At 46.4% G+C, this 14,545-nt stretch overlaps 1 protein-coding gene across 3 annotated transcripts; it reads left to right on the top strand.

The window, feature by feature from the left end:
• Nucleotides 1-8,134: 8,134 nt before the first annotated feature.
• On the top strand, nucleotides 8,135-12,302 carry LOC119277896 (ABC transporter I family member 11, chloroplastic-like). Of its 3 annotated transcripts, none has more exons than XM_037559243.1 (11): nucleotides 8,433-8,570; nucleotides 9,620-9,770; nucleotides 9,855-9,912; nucleotides 10,611-10,690; nucleotides 10,768-10,819; nucleotides 10,893-11,026; nucleotides 11,153-11,267; nucleotides 11,372-11,458; nucleotides 11,550-11,598; nucleotides 11,815-11,899; nucleotides 12,019-12,302. In XM_037559243.1, exons 2-11 carry the CDS (start codon nucleotides 9,706-9,708, stop codon nucleotides 12,095-12,097), a joined length of 804 nt encoding a protein of 267 aa, XP_037415140.1. In that variant the 5' UTR covers nucleotides 8,433-8,570; nucleotides 9,620-9,705; the 3' UTR covers nucleotides 12,098-12,302. The 3 variants fall into 3 exon arrangements, with proteins under 3 accessions (XP_037415143.1, XP_037415140.1, XP_037415142.1); XM_037559245.1 differs by having other exon boundaries at nucleotides 8,459-8,570; nucleotides 9,687-9,770; XM_037559246.1 differs by lacking the exons at nucleotides 9,620-9,770; nucleotides 9,855-9,912 and having other exon boundaries at nucleotides 8,135-8,570.
• Nucleotides 12,303-14,545: the final 2,243 nt, after the last annotated feature.

Genomic DNA, 14,545 nt, shown 5'->3' with positions numbered 1-14,545 from the left:
GGATAAATGGGTCTACATGGGCCGTAATTGGTATCGGCCCAGCACGGTAACGGGCCATTAACAGGCCGTAGGACTGCAAAAGCTTAATTCTGTCATAGGTATAATGGGTCGTTAATGGGCCAGAATATAGGACCGGCTAGCCAGAAACGGGCCGACTCTTGCCATGGGCCGAATTTGGCCCATTAGGGTAACATGCCAGTAACGGGCCGACTCTTGCCATGGGCCAAATTTGGCCCATTTGGGGAACATGCCAGTAACGGGCCGACTCTTGCCATGGGCCGAATTTGGCCCATTAGGGGAACATGCCAGTAACGGGCCGGAAGTAATCGAGGGCCGAAAAGGAGCCCAAGAACGTATGGGCCGTCAATAGGCCGAAAGCTAACACGGGCTGGAAACGGCCCATGTAAATCACGGGCCGTTAACGGGTACAAAGAAAATTACTGTTCATTATGGGCTAGAGTCACCGTGGGCCTGTAAAGGGCCGAAAGATACGAAGGCCTCATATGGGTCGAAAGACGTCATGGGCTATACATGGGCTGAAAGTGAAATGGGCTGGTGTTATATTCGACGGGCCACATGACGTTGTTGGGCCGATTTCCTTTAGTGCCTAACGGGCCGTAAAATGGGCTATTTGCGAAGAGACCGTTAACAGGCTTTTCATGGGCCAGCCCGTTAACTTTTGACCAAGTCAAACAGGCCGGCTTTGTAAGATAAATGGGCCAGTGGTGGGCCGTGGCACATGTCGACATATCATAGGCGCCTATCTGACCCACTAACGAGCTGACACGTGTTTCGTCCGGCCAATAAGAATTTTACACATGGAAATTTCCCATTGGTCGGGGCTGCTAACGGGTTATCGGATCCAAAACCCGACCCGATAGCTTAACGGCATTCCGTTACGGTGGATGCCATGTGTCGGTCACCCTTGACGAAAGCACTTCTGTGACGAGCGATTTATCGTCATGGAAGTGGACACTTCCGTGATGATAATTTTGGTAATGTCATGTAACACTTCTATGATAACACAGGTATGACTATCTTGATTCTATCATAAATTTGTCATGGATGTACATGCATGAAACACTTCTATGACAACACTTCCGTTTCGATCTACTTGTTGCGGACGTGATGCCTATATACATGATCATGCCTAGATATTCTTATAACTATGCACTTTTCTATCAATTGCTCGACAGTAATTTGTTCACCCACCGTAATAATTATGCTATCTTGAGAGAAGCCACCAGTGAAACCTATGGTCCCCGGGTCTATCTTTTATCATATAAGTTTTCCATCTACTTTTATTTGCATCTTTTATTTTCCAATCTATATCATAAAAATACCAAAAATATTTATCTTATCATATTATCTCAATCAGATCTCACTTTTGCAAGTTATCGTGAAGGGATTGACAACCCCTTTATCGTGTTGGTTGCGAGGTTCTTGTTTGTTTGTGTAGGTGCGTGGGACTTTTGAGTAGCATCCTACTGGATTGATATGTTGGTTTTCAAAACCGAGGGAAATACTTACGCTACTTTGATGCATCACCCTTTCCTCTTCAAGGGAAAAACCAACGCATGCTCAAGAGGTAGCACATAAGAAATCATATGATAAAATATGTATATGTTGCTGTTATAAGAATGATCATGATGCCCTCATGTCCGTATTTTATTTTATCGACACCGCTATCTCTAACATGTGGACATATTTTTTGATTTCGGCTTCCGCTTGAGGACAAGCGAGGACTAAGCTTGGGGGAGTTGATACGTCCATTTTGCATCATGCTTTTATATCGATATTTATTGCATTATGAGTTGTTATTACACGATATGTCACAATACTTATGCCTATTCTCTCTTATTTTACAAGATTAACATGAAGAGGGAGAATGCCGATAGCTGGAATTCTGGGCTGGAAAAGGAGCAAATATTAGAGACCTATTCTGCACAACTCCAAAAGTCCTAAAACTCCATGGAAGTTATTTTTGGAATTAATAAAAAATACCGAGCAAAGAAAATACCAGAGGGGGGCCACCCACCGTCCACAAGGGTGGGGGGCGCCCTACCCCCTGGGTGCGCCCCCTGCCTTGTGGGCCCCCTGGCAGCCCTCCGGTGGCCATCTTCTGCTATATGAAGTCTTTTACCCTGGAAAAAATTATAAGCAAGCTTTCGGGACGAGACACCGCCGCCACGAGGCGGAACCTTGGCGGAACCAATCTAGGGCTCCGGCGGAGCTGTTCTGCCGGGGAAACATCCCTCCGGGAGGGGGAAACCATCACCATCGTCATCACCATCGATCCTCTCAGCGGGAGGGGGTCAATCTCCATCAACATCTTCACTAGCACCATCTCCTCTCAAACCCTAGTTCATCTCTTGTATTCAATCTTTGTCCCAAAGCCTCAGATTGGTACCTGTCGGTTGCTAGTAGTGTTGATTACTCCTTGTAGTTGATGCTAGTTGGTTTATTTGGTGGAAGATCATATGTTCAAATCCTATATGCATATTAATACCCCTCTGATTATGAACATGAATATGATTTGTGAGTATTTACGTTTGTTCACGAGGACATGGGAGAAGTCTTGCTATAAGTAGTCATGTGAATTTGGTATCGTTCGATATTTTGATGAGATGTATGTTGTCTCTCATCTAGTGGTGTTATGTGAACGTCGACTACATGACACTTCACCATTGTTTGGGCCTAGAGGAAGGCATTGGGAAGTAATAAGTAGATGATGGGTTGCTAGAGTGACAGAAGCTTAAACCCTAGTTTATGCATTGCTTCGTAAGGGGCTGATTTGGATCCATATGTTTCATGCTATGGTTAGGTTTACCTTAATACTTCTTTTGTAGTTGCGGATGCTTGCAATAGGGGTTAATCATAAGTGTGATGCTTGTCCAAGAAAGGGCAGTACCCAAGCACCGGTCCACCCACATACCAAACTATCAAAGTAATGAACGCGAATCATATGAGCGTGATGAAAACTAGCTTGACGATAATTCCCATGTGTCCTCAGGAGCGCTTTTCTCTATATAAGAATTTGTACAAGCTTGTCCTTTGCTACAAAGAGGATTGGGCCACCTTGCCGCACCTTATTTACTTTCATTACTTGTTACCCGTTACAAAATTACCTTATCACAAAACTATCTGTTACTGATAATTTCAGTGCTTGCAGAGAATACCTTACTGAAAACCGCTTGCCATTTCCTTCTACCCCTCGTTGGGTTTGACACTCTTACTTCATTTTATCTAAAGAAATAACATTCTTCAGACGAGCTTGGAGTTGATAGTTTTCACTATGCACATCTATTTGAGTGAAATCACTCGGTTCAAGTGACAAAAAAGGGGGTCATATGATGGACAGTCGACGAATTATTACCTCCCATGGTGGCTGCGTCATCCTGGGCCTTCTTGAGATTCTTCTTGGCCAGCTCCAAATCTAAGTTGAGGCTGATCTGCTTCTTCTCCAGTTCAGCAAATTGAGCCCCAAGATCACAAGATTTCTGCGATCAGCAAATAAGATATGTCAGTCGACAGGAACAAAAGTCAATCACAGCGACAATTACTCTAAGACTACCGCCGAATCAAACATTCAACAGTAGTCTCGGGGACTAAACTCAGTGGGTGCACTTGGCGTGCCCCCGCTGGTCCGGTTTTCCACTCCGCATGGTCTGCCCAGCATGAGTATGCAAAAAAGAGAGAAAGAAGGCTTCTCAGACCCCAGTCGACTACCAGCAGTCAACCGCGGTCTCGGGGACTACACCCAGTGGGTGCACTCGACGTGCCTCCACTGGTCCGGATTCCACTCGGATCATGATATTTAACCAATTGAAAGAACAATGAAGCAACATTCGACAAAGACCCCCACCGTGTCAAACACCTGACGGTGGTCTCGGGGACTACACCTAGTGGGTGCACTCTGTGTACCCCCACTGGTTCAGAAAAACGCTCGACTCCACCTGGTTGATTCAAGTGGAAGAACTATTTAACACTAAGTCAGAACACTACACCCAGTGGGTGATTGGATGCGAGATACAGACCCATGATAGATGCACATATAGGTTCCAAAACGCTCATCCAAGGACACCTTACGAACAACGAAGCAACAAGTTGCAACTACCACTAGTTAAGAGACCAGTCGGAAACCAACTAACCTTGATGTTGGCTTGCAGAGCGGTGCTGGCATTGTAGGCAACCTGACTGGCCTCGTGCACCACCTTCATTTGTTCCATCACGAGGTTTGCCCGGAAAAGAGCCTCCCTAGAAGCACTCGGAGGGTCGTCTGGAGTGTGGTATGCAGCAAAGAGTGATGATGCCAGTACAGTTGGAGCGATCACAGGATCTGAAGCATGGAGTTGTGCAGGCGCGACAGAGACTTGAGCAGTCGACAGCGGATTGGCAAAGGTAACATTGGACCGAGCCGGATCTCCGGATTGCTGGACCACCGTCCCTTGGTGCCGGTGTCGACTGAGGCACCTGACCTTTGGCCGTCCTCCTGCTTGAAGCCCTGTCCTCCTTCTCGTCTCTTTCAGAGGCACTTCTTCCTCATCATCCGGAAGGTCAATGACGTCTCGCGGGGCTGCAACACAAGGCAATCATAAGAGTACAATCGACAGATAATCCAGTCGACAAAAACAAAATTAAGATAGCAAGAGCGTACCAGCTTTGGAAGTTGTCGCGCCATCAGCCTCCTCATCACCCACGGCCTTATCAACATCCATGGAGGTCGCAGAAGTCACGACACTGGAAAGTTCATAATCCGTTCGGTCAGAGCAGAAGTGTGAGTCGATATAAAAGAAAATGCAGAAAGATAAACACTCACCCAGAAGCAACAGGAACGTCCATCTTGATCTTGGGCAAGGTCTTCCGAGACTTTGAAGGGGCGACTTTGGGCTGCCTGGCGACTTTCTCTGTCGGCTCCGGAGTCGAAGTCCGAGTGCGCTTATGTGCTTGCGTACTCGGAGCCACAGTCTTGCCACGCCCGCCCGCCGGATCCTGGAGCTGCTTGGATCGACGCTCTGAGCGAGGTGGTGAGTCGACTTCCTCTTCGACGTCCGATTCATCGCTCTCCTCCTCCTCGTCATCGTCTGAGGACTGCCACTCGCCGCTTTCTTCAGCGCTGTCCGCTCCCTCCTGGTCTTGCTCCTGGGCTTGTTCACCATTGGGCATTGAGTGCATCTCAGTATAAACCTACAAAAAGTCAATCAAACATCAGTCGGATTCAGAAATAGTTACAAGACAGATTGAAGTACACTCGGTAGCAGAGATCAAACCTTGTCCGGCTGGTTGTCCGTGTCGAATGGATCGACTCTCCTGGCTCCCCTGGGGTTATCCTTGTTCTCGGTAATGCCCTTCAGCCACAAGGCCACCGTCTCATCTGTAACCTCCTCCGGGTGAACCCGAGCGGTGTCATTGGCACTCAAGTACATCCACATCGAGTGGTCCCGAGCTTGGAGTGGCTGGATGCGTCGACTGAGGAACACCTCCAACAAGTCCATGCCAGTTATGCCCTGACAGACCAACTGGACCACCCTCTCGACCAACATGTCCGTCTCTACTTTCTCTGCTGCAGTCACGATCAGTGAAGAAGGCTGGTGGGCACAATCTAGGGAAAAAGGGGGAAGATCGGTCGACTGGCTGGGAGTCGCAATATCCTGGCAGTAGAACTAGGTCGACTGCCAGCCCCTGACCGACTCGGGAAGTGTCATAGTGGGGAAAGTGCCCCTCTTCCTCATCTGGATCCCTAGACCCCCGCACATCTGGATCACGTGCGTTCTCTCGTCACTCAGATTCGCCTTCTTTATGGTCTGGGAGTGGATTGTGAAAATGTGTTTGAAAAGACCCCAGTGCGGTCGACAACCCAAGAAGTTCTCGCACATGGACACGAACACAGCAAGACATGTGATAGTGTTGGAAGAGAAGTGGTGAAGCTGAGCGCCAAAAAAGTTCAGAAATCCTCGGAAAAAGGATGCGGAGGAAGGGAGAAGCCACGGTCAACGTGGGTAGAAAGAAGAACACGCTCATCCGACCGCGACCGAGGCTCCGTCTCCCCCTCCGGCAGCCTCGCGGCCCCGATAGCGATCAAACCAGAGGCGGCCAGCTCTTCCAGACCCTCTGGCCGGAGCGTAGATCGGATCCAATCTCCCTAAATCCACCCCGCCGGCAGCGCAGACCTCGATAACGACCCCGATTTGTCTTCTTGCCCTTCGGCATCCCCGTCGCCTTTTTTGCGCGCTCCAGCGCCACCGTCTTGTCCTTCACCATGGTGGCGGGCTGCACACAGGCGGTGCGACGGCGGCAGCGGCGAGGGCAGAGGAAGATGCGGTGGAGAAGCGAGAAGAGAGAAAGGGAACAAGGGCGCATAGTGCAGACGCCTCAGCCCCGACGCTTTTAAGGGCCAACTTCCGAGTGGCTGACGCGTGGGCCCAAGTAATCCTGTCAAATCCCACAACAGTCACGCGCTTCCCCAAATTTTCGAATCCGTGAGATCCGGGATCCGCAGTAACCAATCGCGCCAAAGATTTCGCACTAGAACAACACTCGACGAGTATCAACATAAGTTCACTCGACAACCTCTGAATCGATCAAGGCGACTGAAATGGAGCTGAAGTTCCAACATGGACCTCAAATCCAGCATGAATATTTGTGAAGCACAAGAGTCAAGGCAGGACCAACTTCAACCTACTTTTTCACTCGAACCTCAATCCATTCAGGGGCTAATGACGATGCCATAGACCTAGGATAGGGTCATATGCCTGACCTATACGCCCCACCTAAGGTCACTAACCTAGGATCAAGGACATTCAAGATATAGCAAGGAATACCGACTGAAATCATCGAGTGCAATCCACTCGACCAATCACCTCACTCGGATACCCCCAAAGTCACTCGACCAGACAAGAAACCACCCGGAGTACAGAAGACCAGGAGTCACTCAGAATAGCAACGGTCAGGCGTTCACTCCGTAGTCTTGAAGGTCATTAAATACACTTTATAGCTTGCGTTATCAGTAACGCCCTATCTTAATGTACATTGAACCCCTGTAACGGAGGTGGGCTGGAGTCCTGGCGCACTCTATATAAGCCCCCCCCTCCACTGGGACAAGGGTTCGCACCCCCTGTAACACACACACACATACACACACACACACAGACCATATTCTAGTCGACCGCCTCAGGCATCAAGACGTAGGGCTTTTACCTCCTCCGAGAGGGGCCTGAACTCGTAAACTCTTGTGTACAATCTCGCCGTAGCTAGGGCCTCGCCTCCTCATACGTACCCCCTATTCTTACTGTTAGACTTAGTACCACGACAACGGGCGCTGGAGCTCATGCGGATGATGCTCAGCCAGCAAGATGTAATCTTTTGTCGCCCCCTCAGGTCTAATCCACGAAAAAGCAGCAACTCTAATCCAGCCTACAAAACAATGTAGGTCGTCTCTTATCCACACAATCCCTACGATTCATCAAACATACATCTTAGTTCATCCTTGCATCTGCTCCACCCGGCCAGGCTCAACCAGTATCCTCTATGTGATGCAGGCAGAGCTAGCCAGGCAAACAAACACGCCCATACTAGTTCAGGAAAATACACTTAAAATTTACACAGATCTCAACATCAAGATCGACGGTCCTTGATGCTGGCTGAGATTCTTCTTTTTCTTTTCTTTCACCCCTCATCTCTGTCCCGATAACCCTCATCCTCGTCTCTCTCCTGAACGACGTCCCACGGTGGACATCGCACTCTCCCCTCTCTCCCTCCCTGCTCGACATCGGGCCGACGCCCCTCCCTGTCGAGGCAGCAGGACGGCTACGCCCGACGCCCCCTCAGGTTTAATCCACGAAAAAGCAGCAACTCTAATCCAGCCTACCAAACAATGCAGGTCGTCTCTCATCTACACAATCCCTACTGTTCATCAAACATACATCTCAGTTCATCCTTGCATCTGCTCCACCCGGCCATGCTCAACCAGTATTCTCCATGTGATGCAGGCAGAGCTAGTCAGACAACAAAACACGTCCATACTAGTTCAGAAAAATATACTTAAAATTTACACAGATCTCAACATCGAGAGGGACGGTCCTTGGTGCTGGCTGAGATTCTTTTTTTCTTTTCTTTCACCCCTCATCTCTGTCCCGATAACCCTCACCCTCGTCTCTCTCCTGAACGGCGTCCCACGGCGGACATCGCTCTCTCCCCTCTCTCCCTCCCTGCTCGACGTCGGGCCGGCGCCCCTCCCCGTAGAGGCAGCAGGACGGCGACGCCCGACGCCCCCTCGGCCTCCCCTGCTCGACGCCGGGCGACGCGGGCCGACGCCCTCCCCGTCGTGGCCAGTAGGACGGCGGCGCTCGACGCCCCATCCCCTCCCTGCTCGACGCTCCCTCGGCCCCCCCTGCTCCGTCGGCGCCTCGGATTGGTACCTCGCCGTCCCGATCCGTCTGAGGTCCGCGTCTTCCGAGTCTCTGGTGAGAAATTTCTCAAGCTGCGCACCAGGAGGCAGGAGCTGGCACGTCTGGCCGCTGTTCGATGCAGACGCGGTGGATTTCTATAATCTGGAACTGAGCAGTACCAATGTGAGTGCTATGTTATTGCACTTCTCTAGGTACTTTCATCGAGCTTTGCAGTTGCAGTGTCATTGTTAGTTATCAAACTGGACTCATTGTTAGTTATCAAACTGGACTTATTTGGTCATCAGTGTATCTTCTTATCTATACTACTATATAGTGTACGAGTTTTGAATAGGAGTGGACAATCAATCCTAACCATTTATGTCCTAGATCCAACGGCTGAAAATAGTGGGATTCGCAGTGAACAGTGCATGGTTGTTGCATCCATCATGTTCTAGAATGAACCGCCTGATACTTCTCAAGAGATGTGGCCCAAACTGATTCCTCTTTGGGCCAGGCATGTTGTAGCTTGAGGTTGGCAACGAGTTGAGCCTAAAAAATGGTTTTGAGGGAGAAACATAAAGTAAAGTTAAATTCATTTTTAATTCTTTTCTTTATTAACATTTTTTGCAGGATTCTTTATTAACAAATTGTGGGGATTGCATATATTAATTCGTACTTTCTTTATAATAAATTTATTTCAGCATTTATAAATCAAGATTTTTTTGCTTTGAATCAATCAGTAAGTGTATGTTTTTCCCTACCAAAACTCACCCCATAAAGTTAAAACGTGCATTGCACGTGCATATATACTAGTAGCAGTAGAGCCTGACATAGCACCATTCTTAATTGTGAAATGTGAAGAAACACCAATACTAAGCTTAAGGCTTTCTTTTGAAGTGGCTTCTTTGGTATTGTAGAGTCTAGACAATACTGAAGTTGCTGCCTCCATTTTCAGAAGTTTCATGGAGGAGGTTAATTATAAGTTTGGTATTGTAGTGTCAAAAACGCTCTTATATTATGGGATGGAGGGAGTAGCTTTATCATCTTATCTCTACAGGATGTGAATTTACAAAACTGTTACTTTACCATGCCATTGGCAGTTGACACCATTGGACTTATAGCTGAACTGCTACTAGATGAATTGCAATCTTCCTGCTCTTATTTTTTGTTTTGCGATACATTGTTCTCTTGAATTGAAGCTGAGGCATTTGCTTCACTTTGCTGCACAACAGTTCCCATCGAACCATACTTCTGCACTTCCAGTCCCCTCACCCCATTTGAGTCCTGCTTCCTCTGAAGCTCCCACCACTGTGAAACTATGCTCTCTGTGGCCAACGTCGCTTTCCCTCCCGTGATTTCATCTCCTCCGGTCAAGATGACAAGGCACGCCATTCTTATCCTTGCACCGTGTGTGCTCTCTCATCTTTTGTCGTTCTCTTATCCTTTGCATGCCTTGATGGTTTCCAGGAGGTTTTCTTGGAGATGTCGAGCAGAACGGGTGTCAGCTGGGTACTCCCAGTTGGAGGTGATTTTTTTCTTGCCCCTCTTTTGTGGTATGAGGATTTTCCCTAGTTCTGTTTGGACAATTGGTGTATCCTCGAGACAGGACCAATTTAATCTAGAAAGACAATTTAGTTGTAGTGTTAATGTTGATAAAATTGCTGAGCATGTTGTCTGCGGGCAAGATTCATTACGCTTGGATCTGATTGATTGATTGGGATGTGTGAGTTCACTTGTTTAACTCTCAGTAATCACCAAATTGAGGAATCTCCCTGAAATCTGGCCCTAGATTTGTTGAAAATCTGGGCTTTCTTGCATTTGTTCCGACTAAAGCTTTATACGGATCTTCAAGCCCAGGATCTTAGCATCTTGTCGCACAAAAACTTGGTAGCACTCCGCAAGCGGTATAATCCAGTAGTGAAGTATCCTGAATTGTTGTTTTGTTATGCCCTTCAGTGTTGTAGTATATGATGCACATGTAGTACTTTCCTTGCCTATTGGGATTTTAATAGGAGACATACATAATAGCTGGATTAAAATTTTGATGTCGATAAGAAATATTGGTGATTGGGTACAAGTTGTTAGCAACTCTAATATGTTAAACATACAGTCCATTGTTTGGGGAACTGCTACTGTCAGATATACCATAGGTTGTATAACATCCGTGCAGTCATGGTTTGCCTTTAGATTACAAGGACGTATACTGAACTTCACTTCTTTTAGGTTAGAGAAGTCAGCTACCGACCTCCTGGAACTGAGCAAAACTTATTGAATCAAACTAGTCTCTCTCTCCGGGAGAAAAGGTAAGCATGTGTTTTATATTGGAATAGATGTGTTTCTTGATTGCCTTTTGTATTGATGAGACAACTAATTGACGCAGTTTTGGTTTGATATTTGGACGGAGTGGGAGTGGAAAGACCACTCTTTTACAGGTTTGCACTGAAATGCTGCATGACATGTTTTCCTCTTTATCTTTAATCTTAAGGTGATAGCTTGATTTCTCAGCTTTTGGCCGGTCTGTCAGAACCTACCTCTGGTTCAATTTGCATTCAGAAGTATGATGATAGTGGAAATCCAATGGGTCTGTCGGAAGTGTTAGCTTCTCAAAGAGTTGGTATTGTATTTCAGTTTCCTGAGAGGTTTGAACATTGAATTACTACTTTCACTAATAAGTTTTCATACATATTAACATGAATGCCTATGATATATGTCAATGCTTGAGAAGTTTCACTGCAAAATAAGATAATTTACACATATCCTTGTAGGTACTTCTTATCAGATACTATACTTGAAGAAGTTACATTTGGATGGCCAAGGCAAAAGGCAGACATTCCTTTGAGGGAGCAACTCACTTTAAAACTTCAGAATGCCATTAACTCTGTAATGATTATCTCTCATACATACCATTTTGTTGCATTGCGGAGTGAACTTATAGTTTGAGACCACACACAATTGATTTCTGAAGATAATTTGTTTAACGCTAGGTTGGTCTAAGTGCCATTTCCTTGGATAAGGATCCACAGTCCCTCAGTGGTGGGTTCAAGCGGCGACTTGCTTTGGCAATTCAACTGGTATTATTTGCATTATTTTAGTACGGGTTGATCGTTCTGTTTTTAGAAGTGAAGATGGATAATCTTTTGCTTTTATCTTCTGATTTTCTAGGTTCAAACTCCTGATTTATTGTTGCTTGATGAGCCTCTCGCTGGACTTGGTATGTACTTGAATGTCCATATCATACTAATATCCATAGATTATTTTCTTCCCCTTTTATTGATCCATTTGTTTAATATACTTCTGCTTGTTCATCCTGTCATCTTTGTGCCACAGCCCAGACTTGCTAGGAATATTGTGTGGTGTCAAATAGTTTTTCTTTTAAATAGTATATGCTCTCTTATATGTGGCTACTAATTTGTATCATCATCATCAGATTGGAAAGCTCGGGCTGATGTTGTGAATCTCCTGAGGGACCTAAAGAAAGACCACACCATACTGGTTGTAAGTCATGACCTAAGGTAATTTAGCACTCACCATAGAACACAATACTTTTGTATAGCTGTGCGCCATTGGAGCCACTGTTGAACACAACGCTTAACTGAGGCTGTCAAAATATCTGATAAAAAACATTTTGCAGAGAACTATACCCGCTGGTAGACCGGTCCTGGAGAATGGAAATGGGGGGTGTTTTGAAGGAGGAACCTTTACCTGTATAGATTAACATTTTTTTCCTCGGAAAATTCATAACGTTTTTTTGTGCGTGTGCAGCTGGAATGCTGACCCATTTGTTGTTGCAGTGAACAGGCTCATAGCTAGCTAGGGATCCTAATGTAATGTTTGTAATGGTACAAGGCAAGTTGCAAAATCTATTAAGAGTGACTCCACACCTACTGGATGTTTGTCAATAATAGCATGATGTTATTTCACATATGCTCTGTTCATGTGCACAAATACAGAAGCGCTCTCAGTTAAGTATCTTGAAGAGTTTGACCGAATGAAATGCACCCACAGACCTTTTGTTGCGCGCCTTCCCAACTATGAATGAACCTTTTGCTGCCTTTATATACCACCCATGTTTGAGTCTTTGCTACACACTTGATTCATCAAACCATATAAATAGTGAGGTGCTAGCAGCCAAAGCAAAGCACCAAGGAGAGAAAAGTGGTCTAGTGATATGATACGTAGCAGCGGTGTCAAAAAAGGAAAAGCCAAAATGGAAGAAGAAGACGTAGCTAGGAACCATAGAGCTTTGATGTGTGTCTTACTTAGGAATAGGAGGCGTTGGGGAAAATTGGTGGAAAAAGTTAGAAAACGGCACCGTTCTCGTGCTCCGGCCTCTTACCGGTCTGCCGGGTGTTCGTCTACACCTTCTAGCCCAACGACTTGGCCATCCTCTTGATTTGGCCATGAAGTTCCTTTGTGCGAACACTTGTGCGAACACAAGGAGGATCGAGCTTTTCAACGAGCAATCCCTCTCTGTGTTGTGCTCACTCCACATTTCATGTCTTATTCTCGTGGTCATTCCCCTCCCCCAGAGTAAGAGAGATGGAAGGTAGTGGGATATGGCTAGAAGCTGGAAAGGCATCGTGCCGCGTTTGCCTCCAAAATCTAGGGAAATCATTTGCTGACTGGTGAGGATATGCGTATGAAGCCTGAGTGCTTGTGAAACGCAAGCTCCCCAAAGATCATTTGTATTTTAAAGCAATTGATTAATTGCAAGAATGTTGAGTGCTTGTGAAATGTGATGAGTTCCCCAAAGATCATGTGTACTTTAAAACACTTGATTCATTGCAATAAACCATACATCGTTTGATTTTCGCTAGTGAAAAATATAAGTAAACAAGTTGTAAGAAACCATGGATATTGCACGATTGCAAGTCATTTTTTCACGGCTTAATAGTTCACTCACATGCCCGGTATACTAGGGAAAACCCCTTTGCAACTACTACAAAAAATAGGGAGAACCATATGACATGTTGCAAATATTTCTCCCCGCATTGATTGTTCATCATTCACACCCAAAATACTGGAAAATACATTCCGCTTGGCGCGAGGTTTGCCCTCCCAATATTAGACACAAATCAATATTAGAGGTGTTGCACGTCGAATCACTTGGCGCGCCGAGGTTTTCCCCACCAAGCCTTTGCTGATGGCCCAAGGCGCAACAGTACTTGTGATATTTCTAGTTGGCGTGTGTTTTATTTGGAAGTTTTCTTGATGTTAAATACCATTGGAAGAGTTACTCTTTATTGGAATTGGAAACATATATTATTTTATGGCGGGGCAAAGTTTCACAATTTATTGAGGCTAATGATTCCGCCCGGCTGACTGATCACGGCCTGCGTCGGTCACACGAGCGACGTCGGATCCCACCATTGTGTGCTCCACATTGTTTTTTTTCATATGCCCTATCCCCCACCTCTCGTTTCTTATCCATAAGCAGCATTCCTTTCTTCTACCTTTTCAGGACGTGTTTCTCTCCTTTTCTTCCCTCAGCATCGCGACCCATCGGGCAAATTGGGATGCTGCTGCTGTAGACCAACCACCGCTGCCTGCTACTGGGGCGAACCATCGTGGGGCAGAGAAACGGCCATAACTAGTGCCTCCTTATTCCTCTCCCTCTCACGCAACCCTCAGCTCTGGCACACACGAGCTGCAAATGCGTCGGGGGAACATGCTGCAACAGTGATGGGCGGGTGCTGGACAGAGACTCGATATGCCAGGACTATAGGATCCTTTTGCTTGCAACCAATGCGAGCGACGGTGCGCGATTGGCAAAGGTGACGTTGAAACCACAGATTGCAGCGTTGCAACCATTGACAGAAAAAGCTTCAACTGGCGATGCAGAAAGCTTCAACCAATCATTGTTAAACTGAAAAAGTTGTAACCTTTTACCAAAAAAGCTTCAACTAGGCCAATGTGCAACCAAAAAGTTGCAACGTGACACAAAAACTTCAACCATAGATTGAAAAAAAAGCTTCAGTCGACGACAAGAGAACCTGTGGAGCGAGCCGAGGATGCACACGATAGTTTTGCACCACATGCTGCAACGGTGGCGAGCGTTGCAGTGAACTGACGAGCTCAGGCAAGTAGTACGACGAGGATCAAGCGTCGTCTGGTGATGCTTCAACCGACAACGACCCTATCTTGCAAGCAGCATCACG

The sequence above is a fragment of the Triticum dicoccoides genome, chromosome 3B, assembly GCF_002162155.2.
Source record: "Triticum dicoccoides isolate Atlit2015 ecotype Zavitan chromosome 3B, WEW_v2.0, whole genome shotgun sequence".
In the NCBI taxonomy this organism is placed as follows: domain Eukaryota; kingdom Viridiplantae; phylum Streptophyta; class Magnoliopsida; order Poales; family Poaceae; genus Triticum; species Triticum dicoccoides.
The sequence above is the reverse complement of the archived record's forward strand: the minus strand, read 5'-3'. Positions and strand labels throughout refer to the sequence as shown.